This window comes from Myxocyprinus asiaticus, chromosome 21 (genome assembly GCF_019703515.2).
Source record: "Myxocyprinus asiaticus isolate MX2 ecotype Aquarium Trade chromosome 21, UBuf_Myxa_2, whole genome shotgun sequence".
In the NCBI taxonomy this organism is placed as follows: domain Eukaryota; kingdom Metazoa; phylum Chordata; class Actinopteri; order Cypriniformes; family Catostomidae; genus Myxocyprinus; species Myxocyprinus asiaticus.
The window spans coordinates 24,279,847-24,300,401 of record NC_059364.1 but is presented as its reverse complement, the minus strand read 5'-3'; the positions used below and the strand labels follow the sequence as shown (position 1 = coordinate 24,300,401).

General features: G+C 37.2%; 2 protein-coding genes across 3 annotated transcripts in view; one reads left to right on the top strand and one right to left on the bottom strand.

Moving 5' to 3' along the window:
• Positions 1 to 20,555, top strand: part of LOC127411817 (SERTA domain-containing protein 2-like) — a 346,503-nt gene that overhangs the window by 83,266 nt on the left and 242,682 nt on the right. The gene's annotated exons all lie outside the window — the stretch shown is intronic.
• On the bottom strand, positions 183 to 19,124 carry LOC127411798 (unhealthy ribosome biogenesis protein 2 homolog). Of its 2 annotated transcripts, none has more exons than XM_051647577.1 (10): positions 19,061 to 19,124; positions 18,315 to 18,474; positions 18,012 to 18,188; positions 14,180 to 17,498; positions 13,875 to 14,035; positions 13,528 to 13,638; positions 8,820 to 9,062; positions 7,526 to 7,622; positions 5,710 to 5,849; positions 183 to 894 (listed from the first exon to the last, which is right to left on the bottom strand). In XM_051647577.1, the coding sequence occupies exons 2-10, from the start codon at positions 18,438 to 18,440 to the stop codon at positions 697 to 699; spliced, it is 4,572 nt and encodes a 1,523-aa protein (XP_051503537.1). In that variant the 5' UTR covers positions 18,441 to 18,474; positions 19,061 to 19,124; the 3' UTR covers positions 183 to 696. The 2 variants fall into 2 exon arrangements, with proteins under 2 accessions (XP_051503537.1, XP_051503538.1); XM_051647578.1 differs by having other exon boundaries at positions 18,315 to 18,458; positions 19,061 to 19,087.

Below are 20,555 nucleotides of genomic sequence, written 5' to 3'. Positions count from 1 at the left end.
CAATGGCAATGTAAAAATGCAGGAGAGTTAAATAGGTTTATGCACACCACTGCAGTTACAGTGATTGCCTATATAAATGTTTAACACCATTTGACAATATAGGTCTGTTGGGGTTCATTTTTAATTGGTTATTTGTCATTCAGAAGACACTTTTACAGTACACTAATTTTATAGCCTAGAGTCCACCTGGAGTAACCTGAAGAAGCTCTTAAACCATTTCAAGACTTTGGGTTGTCAATTCAGATATTTAATAACTCAGCTAACACAACATTTAACTCTTTAAAGTTTTTATTTCCAAGCATACACCAAAAGGTTTGGTTGAGGGCATTGTTACTAATTAGATGGTAGAAATTTTTTATTTTAACATGAGAAAAACTTTGTGTGTTAATGTATGTCTGTGATAGAAGATTTCCTACTTTTGGGAGTAAAATATTGAGAAGTGAGTGTTTAATTGGTCAAGTACAAAAGAGTGAGGCAGTATACATTATATAGTTCGTCCCCCCACATTTAACAAACAACACTCCATTACATTTTTGTTTTTAAATGTTTCTAGGAATAACCTTGACTATAAAGGATAGACTACTGAAATAAAAAATAAAATAAAAAGTTTAGGAATTGACAGGCTTTTTATATAGTACATAAAAATACTAAATACAGATTTAGTCACTTGATTCAGACAGTTTGAGGAGTAAATTGTCAGATGGTGTACTTTTCTTCCCCATGCCTTTGAGATTTATGATAGTGTGTGTAACTATTGTACAGTTCATTAAACACTTCCTTGACACCCTTTTGAAGGGTGGTGTTCAGAAATATTATCTCTCGTTCAACACAGCAGTCCAAGATACAGTAAATGCCCTCTGTTAGATGTGCCTTGATTTCTGGCTGAAGCGTCACCTAGGAAATAAGAGGAAAAAAGCAGTGAGGGTATAAAATGACAACAATTATTCAGCACTGTGCACTAATGTAATTGTCCCATGCAGAAACATGAGTCTCAGGTCAGAAGGTCAAATGCATTTTGCACTGCAAGTTGACAAAAACAATGGACTCAAATTGCCTTCGGCAAAGTGTGTTCCTCTTCCATTTTCTTTGAAAGCACAAGCATCCAGAGATCTGATTTTGTCTGTTCTCATTTTGTCTCTGCAAATACAACACTTTATTGCCAAGAGTGCATGACATAGGACAAAACCCAGTAGACTTAACTCACTAACTATAATTGTGTTGCTTAAGTTTTGAAATCCAAACAGACCCTATTTTTCCATTCTTAAAGGGATAGTTCATCCATAAAAGAAAATTCTTTCATCATTTACTTCGCCTCATGCATCCCAGATGTGTATGGCTTTCTTTGTTCTGCTGAACACACAGATTATTAGAAGAATATTTCAGTTCTGTAGGTCCATACAATGCAATTAAATGGTGACCAGAACTTTGAAGGTCCAAAAAGCATATAAAAGGAGCATCGAAGTAATCCATAAGACTCCAATTGTTAAATCCATATCTTCAGAAGTGATATGATAGGTATGGTTGAGAAACAGATCAATATTTGAGTCCTTTTTTATTATTAATCTCCACTTTAACATTCTTCTCGTGTTTCTGACGATTCACATAAAGAAGAATTTATAGTAAAAAAGGAGTTAAATATATGGATTTAACCACTTGAGTCTTATGGATTACTTTTATGCTGCCTTTATGTGCTTTTTGGACCTTCAAATTTCTGGTCACCATTCACTTGCATTGTATGGACCTACAGAACTGAGATATTCTTCTAAAAATCTTTGTGTATGACTTTCTCCAGCTGAACACATCTGAGATGGCATGAGGGTGAGTAAATGAGAGAATTTTCATTTTTGGGTGAACTATCCCTTTAAGAGCATGTATCTCCATTGATGGCCATTCAAAAACAACCATGTTCCTAGTCTTATTGTGCATGAAACATTGGTGCACTTTATTTTTTTATTTAATGTCAATGTTTTATTAAAATATAATAATTGCTTCACCTCTGAAACGACTTTTCAGTTGATGTAACAAATTCTTCCTACTTTGCAACCCATTCCCTCCAACCACTTGGCTTCATTCTCATATGTAATGCCTACTTTTTATGAACCAATCAACTCCCAATGAATAAAATGAAGTCCCGCTCCATTTTTTCTACTTCACATTGCATTTACAGTTTTACTCATAAATATGTCGGATTCCGGAAATGAAATGTGCCAAATCAGTTTCCAGGAGTGTAATTGAGTAAAAATACTTAATTAGTATTATTTTGGGGGATTTATACTTTCCTCAAGTGCAATTTAAACGGAATACTTGTACTTTTACTCAATTACATTTCCAAAGAAAATGTTTTACTTTTTACTCCTTACAACTTTATTTATACTTGAAAAGTACTCATTAAATTTTTGCAGATAATTTTTACTGCATCCGACAAACGACAGATGAGAGGTCAGTCATTTCAAATGTGAGTGTCACACAGAGGCTGTGTGGAGTTCAGACCATCTGCAGAGGTGGAAGTTTTTTATCTGATTTGTGACCGCCGACTGAATGTGATGTATTCATTCAAAACTATGAGCACAAAGTGAGAAACACTTAAAACACCTAAACTTTATTCTACGCCTGCTACTTCTACAGATTGGACAGTTATGAAGTCAAGAATGATCATTCACGTTGAAAATGTATACACCGTATAAGAACAAAAGGCTTTTGTAATTAAATGTATACATGTCATTTATTTCTATACTAGGGATTTATATTTGCTAAATTATTATTGTGGTTGTTAGGCAACTATTAATTATCATTTTAAAACCAGCAATGATAATGATGATAATAATAATAAAATATTGAATCTGGTTAAATATTAATTATGAATTTTATTGAATTCATCCATCTGCTCAACAGCTAGGTTTGGTAGCAAACCTCAGAAAACAATTCAACCAACAACATTACTAACTTTCTTCAAAGCTTCATTTGATTTTTATTTATTTATTTATTTATGTCTCAAGGGGCTGGGTGCTCTGACATTGCAATTCATGAGTGCTTTCTCCCATGCAACGAACACTGCGTGACTGTGGCAATTCAAGTGGTTCATTACAAGTCTCAGGTCAGTTCCGAAGTGAAATGTCCACTGTGTGGCGCAAAAAGCAAGTTACATGTTCTCCTGAACAGATGAGGTTTTAAAGGTTAATGTTCTATAGAGATTTAAATCAACAAAACCGACATGCCTACCTTAAACCTAATTGATAGTGTCAGAAAAAGCAAATGTGACATGAAAAACTAAATTTCTGAATCAACCACGTCATTTTGTGGTGCTTCTATGACACTTTGGGATCACGTGCGACTCGCGTGCTCTTCAGGACTCGTATCCCGGTCCTGTACATTACAAATGCAGCGCTCTATCAGTTGAACTACTGCACAATTTTTTCACACTTAAACAGGCTTTTAAATGTAGTTGGTTATGTGATGCAAAGGTTAAAATGTGTTGTGTACTATAGTAAAGGTGTTTATATGTCATAAGAAAGCATTGTGTGAGGAACAGGATGAAAAGTGTTCATGAACTGACAATCTGCCTTTTTACTTGTGATTTGAAAGAAAGGGGATAAAAGTCATTGTTGTTTTAGTGCCCTCTAGTGTTCATTTTACATACAACAGGACACAAAAAAATCATTTAGCAAAAATGTAGTTATTGTAACATGATTCTATGACCAGGTTGCAAATGCCAATGGGGGAGAAATATGACAGTCCTCTGAGACATTAAAAAGGCGACTTAACAAACCAACAGAATTTAACAACATCCTCACTTACACAGTCTCCTCTCTTGATTTCATTCTAGCTAAGAAAAAAGTAAATGTTTACTTTTTTTAATACTCAAGTACAATTTAACATGAATACTTTTTTTCTTTCACTCAAGTATGTTTTTGGCTAGATACTTAGACTTTTAATGAGTAAAATGTTGACTCAGTATCCATACTTAAGTATAATTTTACAGTACTTTTTACACCACTGGTTACTAAAATGTAAACTGGTTTCAAAATGAATCCTTATTTACCACTTATGTGAAGAAACAGATTTAGTTTCAGTAGTCCCATTCTACTGTAGCAAACATACTGTAGACTTCAGAGAGTCAGTCAATGAGAGTACAACAAACAATTACAGGGAACATTTCAGTTGAAATTTACCATAACTTATACAGTTGAAGACAGAAGTTTACATACACCTTAGTCAAATACATCTAAACTCAGTTTTTCACAAGTCCTGACATTTAATCGTAGTAAACATTACGTGTCTTAGGTCAGTTAGGATCACTATTTTATTTTAAGAATGTGAAATGTCAGAATAACAGTAGAGAGAATGATTTCACATTCCCAGTGGGTCAGAAGTTTACATACACTTTGTTAGTATTTAGTAGCATTGAATTAAAATTGTTGAACTTGGGTCAAACGTTTTGGGTAGCCTTCCACAAGCTTCTCACAATACATTGCTGGAATTTTGGCTTATTCCTCCAGACAGAACTGGTGTAACTGTGTCAGGTTTGTAGGCCTCCTTGCTCGCACACGCTTTTTCAGTTCTGCCCACAAATTTTCTATCGGACTGAGGTCAGGGATTTGTGATGGCCACTCCAAAACCTTGACTTTGTTGTCCTTAAGCTATTTTGCCACAACTTAAGCTTGGGGTCATTGTCCATTTGGAAGACCCATTTGCGAACGAGCTTTAACTTCCTGGCTGATATTTTGAGATGTTGCTTCAATATATCCACATAATTTTTCTTCCTCATGATGCCATCTTTTTTGTGATGTGCACCAGTCCCTCTTGCAGAAAAGCACCCTCACAACATGATGCTGCCACCCCCATGCTTCACGGTTGGGATGGTGTTCCTAGGCTTGCAAGCCTCACCCTTTTTTATGGCGGTTTTGGAGCAGTGACTTCTTCCTTGCTGAGCAGCCTTTCAGGTTATGTCGATATAGGACACGTTTTACTGTGGTTATAGATACTTGTCTATCTGTTTCCTCCAGCATCTTCACAAGGTCCTTTGCTGTTGTTCTGGGATTGATTTGCACTTTTCGCACCAAACTACACTCATCTTTAGGAGACAGAATGCGTCTCCATTCTGAGCGTTATGATGGCTGCATGGTCCCATGGCATTTATACTTGCGTACTATTGTTTGTACAGATGAACGTGGTACCTTCAGGCATTTGGAAATTGCTTCCAAGGATTAACCAGACTTGTGGAGGTCCACAATTTTTTTTTCTGAGGTCTTGGCTGATTTCTTTTGGTTTCCCATGATGTCAAGCAAAGAGGCACTGAGTTTGAAGATAGGCTTTTAACACATCCAAAGGTACACCTCCAATTAACTCCACTTAGCCTATCAGAAGCTAACTGGCTAATTGCCTAAAAGCTTGACATCATTTTTTATTTTATTTTCCAAGCTGCTTAAAGGCACAGTTAACTTAGTGTACGTAAAGTTCTGACCCGCTAGAATTGTGATATAGTCAATTATAAGTGAAACAATCTGTCTGTAAACAATTGTTGGAAAAAAATACTTGTGTCATGCACAAAGTAGATGTCCTAAATGACTTGCCAAAACTATAGTTTGCTAATATAAAATCTGTGGAGTGGTTCTTAATGACTTCAAATGTATGAAAACTTCTGACTTCAACTGAACATTTAAAAAGAGCAAGTGTGGCAGGTAAAGAACTGATAATGGTTATTGATCTTACCCTCTGTAGTTCACTGACATATTGTGCAACCATGAACAAGGACAGGCCTGAGAAAGTTTCAGCAGAATCGGCAATATGATTGTACATCCTCTCCACCAGTCTGGCACACTTCAGAAGACTCTCTCTGTCTTTCTCAGAGGCTGAAAGAAGAGACAACAACACAAATCAAGTAAATGTAATATTTAAACGCATGTGATTATTTAAAGGGATAGTTCAACCAAAAATGAAAACTCTTGTCATCATGTAATATCTCTCATATGGTTCCAAACCCAAATTAATTTTTTTTTTCTAATGTGAAACACAAAGGTGGATTGTAAGCCTTGGTCACACTTTTACTTTAATTCCACATTTTTTTTTTCCATACAATGAATGTGAATGGTGAACATCTCCTTTTGTGTTCCACAGAAGTCAAAGTTTGAAACAACATGGGGGTGAGTAAATAATGGAAGGTTTTTTTAATTTAGGGTGAACTATCTCTTTAAACATTATTATTATGTATCCGGGTAATATAACCATGTTATTCAATTAGTTGTGTAGAAAGCCAGTGACTGACAACAAATTAATGCTCTACGTTACCATAAGATGATCAATGGCATTACATTAATTTGAAACTGCCTCATATCCGAGTACAATAAAACTCCTACATTAAAAATGAAAGTCTGAGAAATGAATAAACTAAAGACAAACTGTACTGATGCTACAGTCAGAAGAGGCTTTACATTTTAAGAGATCTCAAATTAGAAAAATGCATACTAAAATTTATTGAGCCCCAAGTTTCAGGACTCAAACTTCTGCTCACCATCTAAGCAGAATTTTTCTCTGTCACTTCACTTTGAAATTCATTCCACAAAACCACAGTCTGAAGCTGTCTGAACACAGCTCAACAAAGTGCTTGTCTCATTAGTTTAGATGAATCATACCCCAAGTAACATATTTTGCTTTCTGCACATTAAATGAATTCAGGGCAACTCGTAGAAAGGAAAAGATCACAGACATATGGCTCTATTAATACTCAATTAATGATTCTTGTGTTGAAGTTCCAAACATAAAAGCTTGCCAGCTTCAGGTGCCCACCACTTTCTTTATCTGACAGCTACAGAGCATACAATAGGAGTACACATGCTGGCAAAAAAGGGTCTTTGTATTCATTGAAGCTTTGTTTGCTTGCATAAGAGTTTGCTTGTGGAAAAGGTTACAAATGAGTGATAAATAAAAGATTAACAGCATGGAGAAACTTAGCCCTGAAATTTAGACAGTATAATAATTATATTTATTTATCACACATTATACATTTGCACATATACAGTGAAATTCTTTCTTTTTTTTCACATATCCCAGCTAAGCTGGGGTCAGAGTGCAGGGTCACTCTTGAAGGGAATCCCCTTGAAGGGAAAATGTAAATTAAATATCAACTACTTATTCAAACCATTGAGGGTTAATAGCTTCTTTTTTTGTATCAGAGAATTGCTACTTGATCTTCATTAAGTAAATCTCTGGGCCCAGCTGCAAGAAGCCAACATACTTGGTTTAGAGTTTTTTCAAAATCCCTAAACCAAGACCAAATATTTTTGATTGTATCTCATCCTACTAAAGCTTTCAAGCTACTGTTCTGACTTATCTATCCATCTATCAGATAAGGCTTTGAGTCAAGCAAACATCAGGGGTTTAGTTTTTTGTTTATCTTTGTTTTTTTGCAACCAGCAGCTGAATCTACTCAGTTTGCAAAAGAAAAACATAATACACAATTTTTAAATTTACACTAGATAGATACGTTTTTTAGAAATATTTTGAGAAATACAAAGGGGAGCATGCTTACCTCTGTCAGACTCACCCCTCTGTCTGCCTTCATGCATGACTGATGAAACCAAGCGATAAAAGCAATTCAGGAAGATGGAAGAAGCCTTCAGCATCACCTGCGAACATTTGAAAAGTTCTTAAAATGGGTGCACAGCTGAGCTTAGTATAAAATACATTGTCTTATATTAATCCAATGCATAACAGTCTAACACAAATAAAAAAAAAGACCAACAGCTTTGTGCCAAATTCTTTCATCAATAAGTTGGTCTTTTACCAATTTTTTTTTTTTTAACAGTTTCTGTAATAGCAACAACTGAAGACTCAGACTTTCTCTTGTCCTGTTCTGAGAATAAAATTGATGCATTGATCCAATTTTGATTATTAGTAAGTTATTTGCTTGAGTTTCCCATTAAAGCTTGTCTGTGTGAATATACATATGCTATCTGTCCTGAAGACATGCATGAAGTGCTAAAATAAGAATACATCTTTACTCTTTCACACTTTTTACTGTGTAAAACTGTGGTTTTCTGTGCACAAATAACACATGTAGTGTTAAGTAGGGGCACCTGTACCTGGACAGCCACTATTATCACTGCTTTAATAGAAAAGTGCAGTAACAACTTTTCTTACTACAGTACATTCTAATTTTCACTCTTATCAAGTGCAAATTAAACGTCTCTCCAGGGCACTTTCATGTTACCGTTTAACATTTTATTATCTAACACAGAACATATCTGAGAGAGCTACATTAGAGAGCTGGATTAGCCTGTAAAACACCTATTTGCATAAAACTATAATTATATGCCTATATACATGAGCATTTATAAAAGCATCTCAGAGTATTAACTGTTACTCATTCACCATGACTTTTAACATTATTATGGTTTAAAATTAGGACAAAAAAGCAGAATTTTTTGTTTTTTGTAACTGACAGTTACACTGTGAATACATAATGATTCTTCTTTTTAATCTCAAGAAGATCTTTAGTTATTCTGTTCACTAAAGGATATATTATTTTCTTGATCAAGACTAAAAGACAAATTTTGCTTCCACCAGTCATGGTATGCTGGGTGTGTTTGTGAACCACTCAAGGCCACATTAATAAAAAAAAATTCCTAAGCAACTGCAGATAAACAAATGTCAAGCCTGCCTTTAAAAAAAAACTGATAGCATCTGGGATGGTTTCTACTTCCTCAGCCTTTGGCTAATTTGAAAAACAATTTAAGATGTATAAAGATATAATTCACCTTGAAAAAGTGTAACAACTCAAATGCAAAATATTATCTTTCACTCTCCATTCCCAGGATACTCACCCGAGGGTAGCAAATGATAACTGCAAACAGAGCTTCATGAATGGCCTCAAAAGCAGCATGGTAGTCCTCCAGAGAATGACTGTCAAGAGGCACAAACTGCAGAGCACCAAGCACCATAATGACATGGTGTGGATTAGAGAGGTGTGCTCCACCCTGCCGGAGCAACACGGTCAGAGCCTCGAGGGTTGGCACAGTCAGAACACGGGCCAGACAACGCATCTTGCTGGACTCCTTTATCAGAAACTGAAAACAAGTGTGAAATTACATATGTAATAGAATTATACAGTATACACCGATCAGCCATAACATTAAAACCACCTGCCTAATATTGTGTCGGTCCCCTCGTGCCGCCAAAACAGCGCCAACCCGCAACTCAGAATAACATTCTGAGATGATATTCTTCTCACCACAATTGTACAGAGCGGTTATCTGAGTTACTGTAGACTTTGTCAGTTCGAACCAGTCTGGCCATTCTCTGTTGACCTCTCTCATCAACAAGGCGTTTCCATCTGCAGAACCGCCGCTCACTGGATGTTTTTTGTTTTTGTCACAGTGAGTAAATTCTAGGGACTTTCCCAGGAGATCAGCAGTTACAGAAATCCTCAAACCAGCACATCTGGCATCAACAATCATGCCATGGTCCAAATCACTGAAATCTAATTTCTTCCCCACTCTGATGGTTGATGTGAACATTAACTGAAGCTTCTGACCCGTATCTGCATGACTGTATACACTGCACTGCTGGCAACTGGCTGATTAGATAATCGCATGGATGATTGTTGGTGCCAGATGGGCTGGTTTGAGTATTTCTGTAACTGCTGATCTCCTGGGATTTTCACAAACAACAGTCTCTAGAATTTACTCAGAATGGTGCCAAAAACAAAAAACACGCAGTGAGCGGCTGTTCTGTGGACGGAAATGCCTTGTTGATGAGAGAGGTCAATAGAGAATGGCCAGACTGTTTTGAACTGACAGTCTACGGTAACTCAAATAACTGCTCTGTACAATTGTAGTGAGCTGAAAAGCATCTCTGAATGCACAACACAACGAACCTTAGGTGAAAGGGCTACAACAGCAAAGACCACTTCTGTCAATCAAGAACAGAAAGCTGAGGCTGCAGTGGACACAGGCTCACCAAAACTGGACAGTTGAAGACTGGAAAAACTTAGCCTGGTCTGAAGAATCTCGATTTCTGCTGAGGCACACAGATGGTAGGGTCAGAATTTGGCGCCAACAGCATGAATCCATGGACACAAACGTGCCTAATGTCAAGAGTCCAGGCTGGTGGTGGTGGTGTAATGGGGTGGGGAGTGTTTTGTTGGCACACTTTGGGCCCGTTAATACCAATCAATCATCTCTTGAATGCCACAGCCTATTTGAGTATTGTTGCTGGCCATGTCCATACCTTCATGGCCACAATTTACCCACCTTCTAATGCAGTGGTTCCCAACCCTGTTCCTGGAGGCCCCCCAACACTACACATTTTGGATATATCCCTGTGACGAGGAGGAGGGCGTGGCCGGGCCATGAGGATGCACGCTCAGTGCTGAATTGTCCTAATCAGCCAGGAGGGGGATAAAGACTAGCCGGGGGCACCAGCTCGAGAAAGAGAGACATACGTGGCCACTGTGTGTGTGTGTCTGTTCGTTTATGTTTCTTTAAGTTCATTTAAGTCATGAAAGTTATGTTGACTGTTCTGAAGAAATGTCATACAGTTTTGGAATAACATGAGGGTGAGTAAATTATGAAAGAATTGTAATTTTATTGAACAGGAATTTCTTGCCCCTATTCTGCCATAGCAAAGCCTTTCCATTAAACTAACCAAAGAAGTTAAGTTACACCCCGTTATCTCGCATTTGCACGCTGTATGGACAAAAGTGTCTAGAGTGTTTAATTCGGACATTTATTTAAATGTTGCCTCGAGCATATGGCTGAACCGGGGGGGATGGGCTTAATGTATGTAATTTGATTACGTATGTTTATTTTATTAATGGAATCAATAAAAATTGTAATATATATATAAATATATATTTCAGAGGAAATATATTTCAGAGGAAATACTTGGTACACCTTTAAAGATTAGTAAAGACTAATATAATACACGTGCAATACAATATGTAGATCTCTTACAAACCAGACTGACATTTATCTGAAACCAATCCAGAATGCATCTTAAAATGTAGCACATTAACAGTTCTAACTTTCAACTGCACATCAAAACATGTGACCACTACCATAAAATATTAAATAACAACAAAGGTGACTATTACAGAGCTTGTGTTGTGTACTAAAGACAGTTTAGGTGTGTAAGCAGCATCAGGGAAACAAAGCTTTTGGTTGCTTTTGTAAACAGCGCTAGCGGCAGCTCTTATATGTCAGGGTCTGACAGAGAAAAAAGGTGCAATAAGACTAACCTGGCAAGCACACACAGAATCATTCACAGACAGAACTCAATGACAAACATAAACAAGACTTGGAAACCTGGCTTTTCCAGGCTGATGAATTTTAATGCTGAAACAAGACAAAGGCGAGTCGGGCCAGTCAGCGCTGTACGTGAAATGCTTTACAAGATTAGTTGTCAAAGGCAGAGTTGGGGGAAGAGAGTAGCCAGAGCCAAATTTGTTTCATCATTCTGTGAGTACAGTATGTTAATATAACATATAAAATGTATTAGAGGTTGACCGATAGTGGATTTTGCTGATACGATAACTAAGGTGGTGGGAAAGGCCGATAACCAGTTAACCGATTAAAATTAAAATTGATTTATATAATGTCAAAAATTTCTTATACTTTCCTTAATATGACTAGCACAGACAAAGAGTCCTAAATAAATAAAATACCAGATGCAGTTTATTGTTTAATCAAAATCCCAAAAATAACCAGAAAAAAATGAAGATTTGGTGCATAATGCTGAACTTTTAAGTATAAACAAGCCCAAAACACACCGAGGACTCTTATTTTGAAATGATGAAAAACTATCGGCAACTATCGCAATAGATTATTGCCGATAACGATAGTTCCAAAAATCAACTATCGGCACTGATTAATCGGTAAAACCAATATATCGGTCTACCTCTAAAATGTTAGTTTAAAAAAAAAATATTGCTATTATTTTTTTGTTGTTATTGTTAGTTTATTTTGGTCCAAATTTATCGAGCAAGATTCATCTTTGACTGGTAACTTTATAAGTTCCAAGAACAACAGTCTGACCATCGCTGTTTTTTTAACTGACATGATGTGAACAAATCAAATCAAAGACATACAAGCGCTAAATTGACTATCTAATAATTATGGAAGTGTTTTTGCACCAAGATGCATTTCCATACACACACAGTTCTTCTCCAAGGTTCTGTCTGCACCTACAGAGGTGAGCTAGTTAAGTCACTGTCACAACTTGCACATCTTTTAACAACACTTACCATCAGAGGTTTATCTAGAATGCCTAAAAGATTTTTTCCCCTCCAGATCTCCATGTGATGACACGAGTGATATTACCACCAAAACGAGTGTATAAATGTTTTAAAGAGTTAGCATTTCACATAAAAACCTTTATTAAAAAAGGTGAATCAATTCAGCTGTAAATTGATAAAATAAACATTTCAGCATTGGGACAACTGTTAAAGGTTCTTGTAATAATTCTTCACCAATGTTATTCTTGTGTATGGATTTTTCTCTGTGAAAAACATCCTTTTCTTGTATACTTATGCATACTATGCAAAAGTTAGAGGGTTACCTGACACTGGATATATCCCTATTGGATATACAGTATCTTTGTACAGACAAGGTTGGTAAGCGATTCTATCCCACTAGTCTCATATTAACACACACAATGTTGAGTGTACCTCACAATGAACCCGGAAAAGTCCTTTAAAGGGCATAGTTTACCCAAAAATGAAAATTCTCACCCTCATGCCATCCCAGATGTGTATGAGATTCTTTCTTCTGCTGAACACAAACAAAAACTTTTAGAAGAATATTTCAGCTCTGTAGGTCCTCACAATGCAAGTGAATGGTGACCAGACCCTTCAAGCACCACAAATCACATAAAGGCAGAATAAAAGTAAAACATACGACTTCAGTGGTTAAATCTATATCTTCAGAAGCTATACAATAGGTGTGGGTGAGAAACAGACCAATTTATAAGTCCTGAAAGTGAAAATGGAGATTTATTGTAAAAATAAAAGATTGAAAAATGTATCTGTTTCTCACCCAAAGTGACTGCATCACTTCAGAAGACATAGACTTAACCACTAAAGTCATATGGATTACTTTTATTCTGCCTTTGTGATTTTTGGAACTTGAACTGTCTGGTCACCATTCACTTGCATTATATGGACCTATAGAGCTGAGATATTCTTCTAAACATCTCCGTTGTTGTTCTGCAGAAGAAAGTCATACACATCTGGCATGAAAGTGAATAAATGATGAAAGAATTTTCATTTTTGGCTGAACTATCCATTTAATGTTCTTGGAGACAAATTGAAGGAAATATTTGCTGTCAAGCATCCTTTCCTAATCATTCAAGTCCTGTGCTCTGAGACAGAAATAACAATGCTAATGCAGATGCTTATACATGAAAAAGATAGGATATTGTGATACTTCCACCTTCTTTAAGATTAAAAAAATTGCAATAAAAAGAAACTAGTACAACAGAAATTCAAGCATGATTAATCTCATTCAAATTGAAAACAGGTATTGAAATACTTACAATGAGAGTAGATATGATTTGCGGAGTGATGTGCCAAAATGCTTTTGAGCAATGCTCTGGAAACTGACAGCAGGCAAGCAGCTTTGTTAGAGTCACAGTTGACAGAACCTCCTGTGACAGACAGGATAAGTTAAACAAAAACAAGATGTCTTCAGTTCACACTACAAGTATGCTTAGAAACAGCAGGGTAAGATAAAGAGAATAAGGAATACATTTTATCCTAATCTGTAGTGATTTTCATGTTAACAATATTCTGTTTCACTCAGAATAAGAACAGAAAACAAATGTAACAATCTATTAAAAAAACAATCTACAGATTTCTAAATGTATGAGATAGGGAATCTTACGGTGTGAAGGCCTCCTTCAACCTTTGACACCACAAGCCCCTCTCTGAGCATCAGCAGTAATAGATGGAACTGCTCTTGAGAACAGTTGGCCACCAGCTGATTAAAAAGCTCCTTTACTGGCCCCTCAAGCTCCTTTACCTCTGACAAAGACATCCAAGTACCTGTTAAAATGATTGACAGACTGTTTTTAAATGTGTAAACAGAGGATTCACAAAATTGCTAGATAATCTGCCATCAATTTATTAATGTCAAACAAACGGTAAGTTGAATGATATAACGTTTTGAAAAGTTCAAGGAGATTGTACCTGACAGCAGTGCATGGACACTCTGCAAAATCTTAACATGGAGTTCTCCCAGGTCAGCTGCTTTGGTCCTTTCAGCAGCCGTATAGAATGCAGAGAGATAGCGAATTGAGGAAATAAGGAAGTCCATAGGCCGAGGTGATGGATACAGTTCCTTTAAGATCTGCTGGCAAAAGCTCTGGTAGAATGACATGCGGGATATTATCTCCTGCCTGTGGTCCTCAGAACCGCTCTGAAACAGTTGGGATGCACTTGCTAGCTCACTCCTGATCATGACGGTCACCACTTCAACAGAGAACGACTGCCTGAGAAGACCACTTCCTTTGCCCATAAGCACAGCCTGAATGTCTGGCTCCATCAAAGAAGTGGCCTTTTCTAACAAACAAGTCAGAGTCTCATCAAAATGTTTTTTCTTCCCCTGATTTGCGATCATTTCAATGCAAAGTGTGCTCAAAATTACCAGATGGAGTTGTAATGAGTAGAGATCCCCCTTAGATTGCCCCACTGCATCTACAGACAGACCTCTCACAGCAATATTACTCTCAACCATGAAAGAGGTAAACTTCTCCAGATTGAGGCAAGCACTGCTCCTCCTTTCAATTATGAGCTGTATTAGAGACTGGATAAAGTCTTTAAAGGAGTCTAGGAAAGATAACCAGGTCGAGTCATTGACACTCTTAAAGAGGCCCTTAGCGCTACGAGAGAAGAGGGATGTTACAGCTACCTCTAGCAGATTACTTCCATGCACAGCTTTCAGGATTGTTTGAGAATTTGTAACCACCAGGAGTGAAGCCATGGCCCTAAAAAGCTCACTCAGGAATCTAATAGCTAACAAGGGCTCCATGCTTTCATCAAACTTCACACAAACAGTCAGTGTGTACAAGCTTAGAAAAAGCTCTGAATAATCTTCAGAGAACACTGTGCATCTATTCAGCATTCTTGTGACTGTGAGTAACTGCAGTAAACCATCTACCTGTGTTTCAGATAAAGGTATGGATGAACCTGTTTTGACAGAGTCTAAAATCTCTTGTCCAATTGCCTTCAATCTCATCAGAGAGGATGTCATAAACACTTCTCCATCTTCAACTCCATTGCTTACTTCTGCAGAAGATTTAAAAAATGAAGGACTGATTAACTTCACATGTGAAGAGTCGAGCAGTCCAAAAAATGCCTTGATGATACATTTTACCATTGCTGAGAGCATTTCAGGGAGCTCGCAAAGAATTGGACCCTCAAGTAGTTGTCTGGATATTGAGGAGACCGAGATTCCAGTGTTCTCCAAATTGTTTCCAGTAGCATGCAAGCTCTGAAGCAAAGACTTCAACATGAAGTCTGCTAAATCAGATATGTTGTTCTGCTCGAGATAAGGGACAATTAATGGAAGGTTGGATATCATAAAAAACCAGTGAGCTGCCATATATGTGTTTGTGTTAACACTACAAAGCTGGAGATCCCAGATCTGGTCAGTGTTGAGCATTACTGAAAGGTCTTGTCTATCGATGATGAACTGGGCTGTTTTCTGAAGAACATCTGCTATATCTTCATCTGATGATACAGTAGATGATTTGAGCAAGAGTATCTTCAGTTTGTGTAGAGAGAGCAGTTTCTGTAGTAGTTTACCAACTGGACTAATGACCTGGCAGTCCATGTTCTCTAATGTCAAGGCTCTCTCCACTAAACTAATCGTGACACCACTCTCTGAGGCAGCAAGGGATGTGTACTTAATACAGTGAATCTGAAAAAGCGTATCCACCTCAACCCAAATGTATGTAAGGAGAAGGGTCACCTCTAGGATCTTTTGCCTCCAAGGACATTCTGTGACCAGGTTCTCCTCAAAGTGCCTCAACAGGTCTTCAACAATCTTCAGCATATCCCCCATCAGATTCTGGGTCTGCTTCACGATTGGCATCGTGGTGCTGTTATCCAGGGTCTTAAAACTGAACAGTACAGCATAGAGGAGCGAACTCACAGAAAACATTTTCAGTGCCAAATCCTCTGTTTGTTCCTGCATGTGGGGGAGCAGATAGCTCTGCAGCCTTTTTAAAATGAGCCAACAGATTGCAAGATTTTGGCTGGGAGGACTGTCTAGCAGACACTGACTCAGGGTCTTCTGTATCGTCTGAGGCAACAGGGCTGGTCTCAGTTCATCCGCTGCTGGCCGACAGACTACGTTGAGCAACTCTTCAATAAGTTTGGGCATCTGTCTAAGTTTGGCATAAGTCTGCAAAACAGCAGACACAAGTGCTTCTCTGGCCTTTCTAACCCGTTGTTCCATGTTGTCTGCATCAACCCACCCGGTTGAAAGAAGCTCATCTAAATCTGGCTCCAGGATATGGTGATTCAGCGTGAGAAGAGATCTGAGACAGCGGTACCAGGCTGGGATGCCCATCTGCGCATTGTTAAATAAAAGCCGAGCCAGTTTCCGGTAATACTTGAACTGCACTTCTCCATGTTGTATTCTGTCTGTAGCTACATTGTAGATATTGCTAGCCAAACAGGTGTTCAGGAGGTTCTCCAAAGTAAGCAAAGCGAGACCCCAGTTCGATGCACTGAAAGTCTCCTTGATATCAAGCTCATCTGTGAAGCCTAAAGCGATAATGAGCTTAGTCATGAGATGGAAGCACACTTGCTTATTATCTCCTCCACTGCAAAATGAATCGAGGGCAAATTTAAAGAGCAGAGAGAGAGAGTTTGTTTTAACAGCATAAAATAGTGCCGTCTCCTCCTCATCGTTATCTGCTTGGACACAAAGTTTTGATAGAATCATACTGACAGGGCCTAGCACGCCCTTGCCCGCATGGCTCTTTTTGGCACTGGCTTTATTCTCTGATGGCAAAACTTCTTCCTTGTAGGACTGTAAATGATCAGAGATGAACAGAGCTGACTGAAGAACAGCATCTACTTTGCTTCGGATTTCCTTGCTCAGATTCTGTCTAATCTTAACGTTGTCCTTTTCAGTCCATACTCTTGTGTTCAGTAAGTGTCTGAGCAGGAAAAGAGGCTGAAGAATGTTTGCCGTTACTTGGGAAAACACTCGGTTGGAGTTGGCCTGCTGTTTCTGAACAGGAAGGTAGATGCTGAGAACGAGGAGGAGGACCTCAAAGACTTTGAGTGAGAGAGGCTCATCAGATATTTGTTCCCTGAGCTGACTGCTGGCCAAGCCAGAGAGTCGAGCTATGAGCTCCACCAACAATTCATAGTTAGCAGTGTAGGTCACAGAGAGGACTGGGGAGGTCAAGATGCCATGACAGCAACTAAGAACAGCGTGAAGACTCACAGAGGTCAGCCCTGTACTACATTCCAAAATCCTCTCATTGATCATCTAGGATAAAATAAAATAAATGCAATGGTGTTTAACATTAACCAATACCAAAATGTAAAATTAATACAGTTTTCAATTTGGTATGGTTGCGTTTATGGCCCAAATAAGATTAGACTTTTGGATGAAAACCCCCATTTCATTTCACTGCCTTTATTACAATGCTTTCTGTATCAGTGCAGTTTGTTACCATTTAATCCAAAGAGATTTACAAATGAGAATACAAGCAGAAGTGATTAATCAGTGGGATTTTTTTTAAGTAATTTTTTTCATGCTTTTATCATATTTACCATTTTATCCCTTTTTTTAATAAAAGTTAAATAAGCCTAGTTAGTCAGGTGATCTTGGAAGAAGTGTGTCTTTCATTGTTTTAAAGATGATAATAACGGATTCCTTTTTTCAGTTAAAAATGTTGAAAATTACTTCCACCACCAAGGAACATGTTAGTTAAGATTGTTTACAAATGTAACAAATAATGCCTTGAAAATGTCCCCATTTTGCTGTACTGATAAATACCTGTGGTACTGTGAGACGAAGGCTGATGGTTTTTCCCTCACTCTGCAAATGATGAAGCTTCTGGCTGTGAAGGATATCATCAAGGTAGGTCCATAAACCCTCCACCACCTCCATGGGCACCTCCACTTTCTTATTGTAAAAACCACTGAGAGCATGACTTGTCCAGTCAAAAAGAACCTTCGATAGGGAGAAAAGAAAACATTTATTTGCTCACTAATAAAATATAAAAATAAAAATATGACAAAACTAGATGTGTCCAATTAAAAGAGAATCTTGAATCTATATTTTATTAAGATGATTTACCTGCTCTTTATTAGGAAGAAGGCACTGTGTTGATATCCATGCAAATCGAGCAAGTTTCAGTTTGTCTGGCCAGGGTGTGCGAGGGTTTTTCAGTTTCAGATGGATGCCAGAGTAAATGGCTGCCATATCTAAATACCTTTGTTTCTAAAGGGGAAAAAAACTGAAGACGATCTTTGTTTACATACCTTACACCAAATAAACAAGTTTGATGTGCATCACATGAGCAGCTACATATTTTTTATACAAATCTGAACAGAAGAAACTTGGCCACAAGATGGCGATTCGTCATTATCATATCCTTTTTATTCATTGCCATGCCACAAGGCTATTAAAAACAGACCACGCTAGTATGATTTAAGCCTACTAAAAAGCAGCAGCAAATTTGTAAAAGTCGTTTAGCAGATTTGACACAATTCGTGCACTTGTGCTTAAATTTTTTTTAAAAAAAACTAGGGCAGTAACTAAATGAACCTGCTCGACTCAAACTGGCTTTTTTTTTTTTTTTTGGAACCATGTAATATTGCAGGACAATTGCAAACCATGTCCAACGCAACACTGGCTGAAATCCAGAGACTAAATTCTCTCTTAGGCTATGTGATCATTTTAACATCCTAGCCGCCCCGGCGAATCATATAGCAAAACAACCTGAAGAACGTTTGTAAGATTCAGTTCTCTACATATAGTTTAATGGTAATTATAATAAGCATCTGTTCATATTTTATAAGAATAACGTTCAAAATACTTACAATCGCAACACACACGTGTTTTCGTTGTGGAGGCTGGAAAGACCTGTAACCCTTACACTTTAACCCCAGACAGCAATAATCAAGAAAGAGCATAAACGCTTGAGGAAGAAGTATGTGAAAATAGCATTGCAAATTGCGTCAGGAGCAATTCTACATAGTATCAGGAATGTTGGTTTGCTAACATGCAGGTAGAAATAATTTTATTAAAAAAAATAAGGTAGCCATACAGTGAGACACTTACAATGGAAGTCAATGGGGCCAATCCGTAAACGTTAAAATACTCACTGTTTCAAAGTATAGCCAAAAGACTTAAACAAAATGCATGTTAAGTGTGCTAAAATCACCTACTAACCTTCCCTATGTAAAGTTATATACAATTTTACAACTTGGTTGGCATGACAATTTAACACCGTAAACCATGCAATCCAGGAAAACAACTATTCAGCTCGAAAAATACACAAGTTTAACAGAAGAATTAATGTAATTGCTTTTATAAAATTATAAACCCTCTTTTTTTGCTTTATGCTTTTAAACCCTCAAAAAATTGGCCCCATTCACTTGTAAGTGCCTCACTGTGACCTCGATTTTGGCTGTATTTAAAAAAACGCAGGGGAGAGTGAAATTCATTTTTGTGGTAATCAGCTATGCTACAAATGCTGTCAAATAAGCTTAATTTGTATTGAACCAGGAATATTCCTTTAACAGGTTGACCAAGTTCCAACCACCCGAAACGGCGACTGAATGATGGACAGAAACCAAGTGAACAGAAGAGTATTGAAAGGCCTTATGTATCAAGAAATATGAAACACATTCTAAATCTCTCACTTATTTTAGTCAAGCATTTTATTAGCAAAATGAGAATAGCACAAAAATCCTTTGTATAAGTCATTCTCAAAAAATTTTGTCTTTCCGGCTTACAAAATGTTGAAATTTTCAATTCAGTTCAGTTCAGTTTTTGCCCATAAAAGCTGAGGGTAGACATTTTTAACATCTTGACATTATGTTTATTCATAAAAGACAAGTGGACTGTTGTTCTTTATTTAATTATTTTATTTTGTTTAATGTAATAAGGGATGTAACACCAGTGATGATAACACCAGTGACAAATTTTCAAAGATGGTGTCAATAACATTAAAAAAAAAAAAAAAAACATTCTCCACTGATCAGACTAAAACCAATAAATCATTACCGTTTTTTTTTTTCAATTAAATTCTTTCACATAAACTTTAAACAGTGTTACACCAATGACATATTTAAATGAACCATGGGAAAACAATTACAGTTCAAATGTAAATTAATAACTTTTTCAACGTGGTGGGAGGATCACTAAATGCACATTTGAGCAGCATCTTCTTTCTCTGAACTTTGACCTTGAAAGGTCTTTTGCAACTTTTTGTATTTTCAAAATAGGCTACAAGTTTTTAACGCCACTGACATAAACTCAAGGGAGAAACATTCTTATTAAATAATTTAAATAATGAATTACTTATTTTGT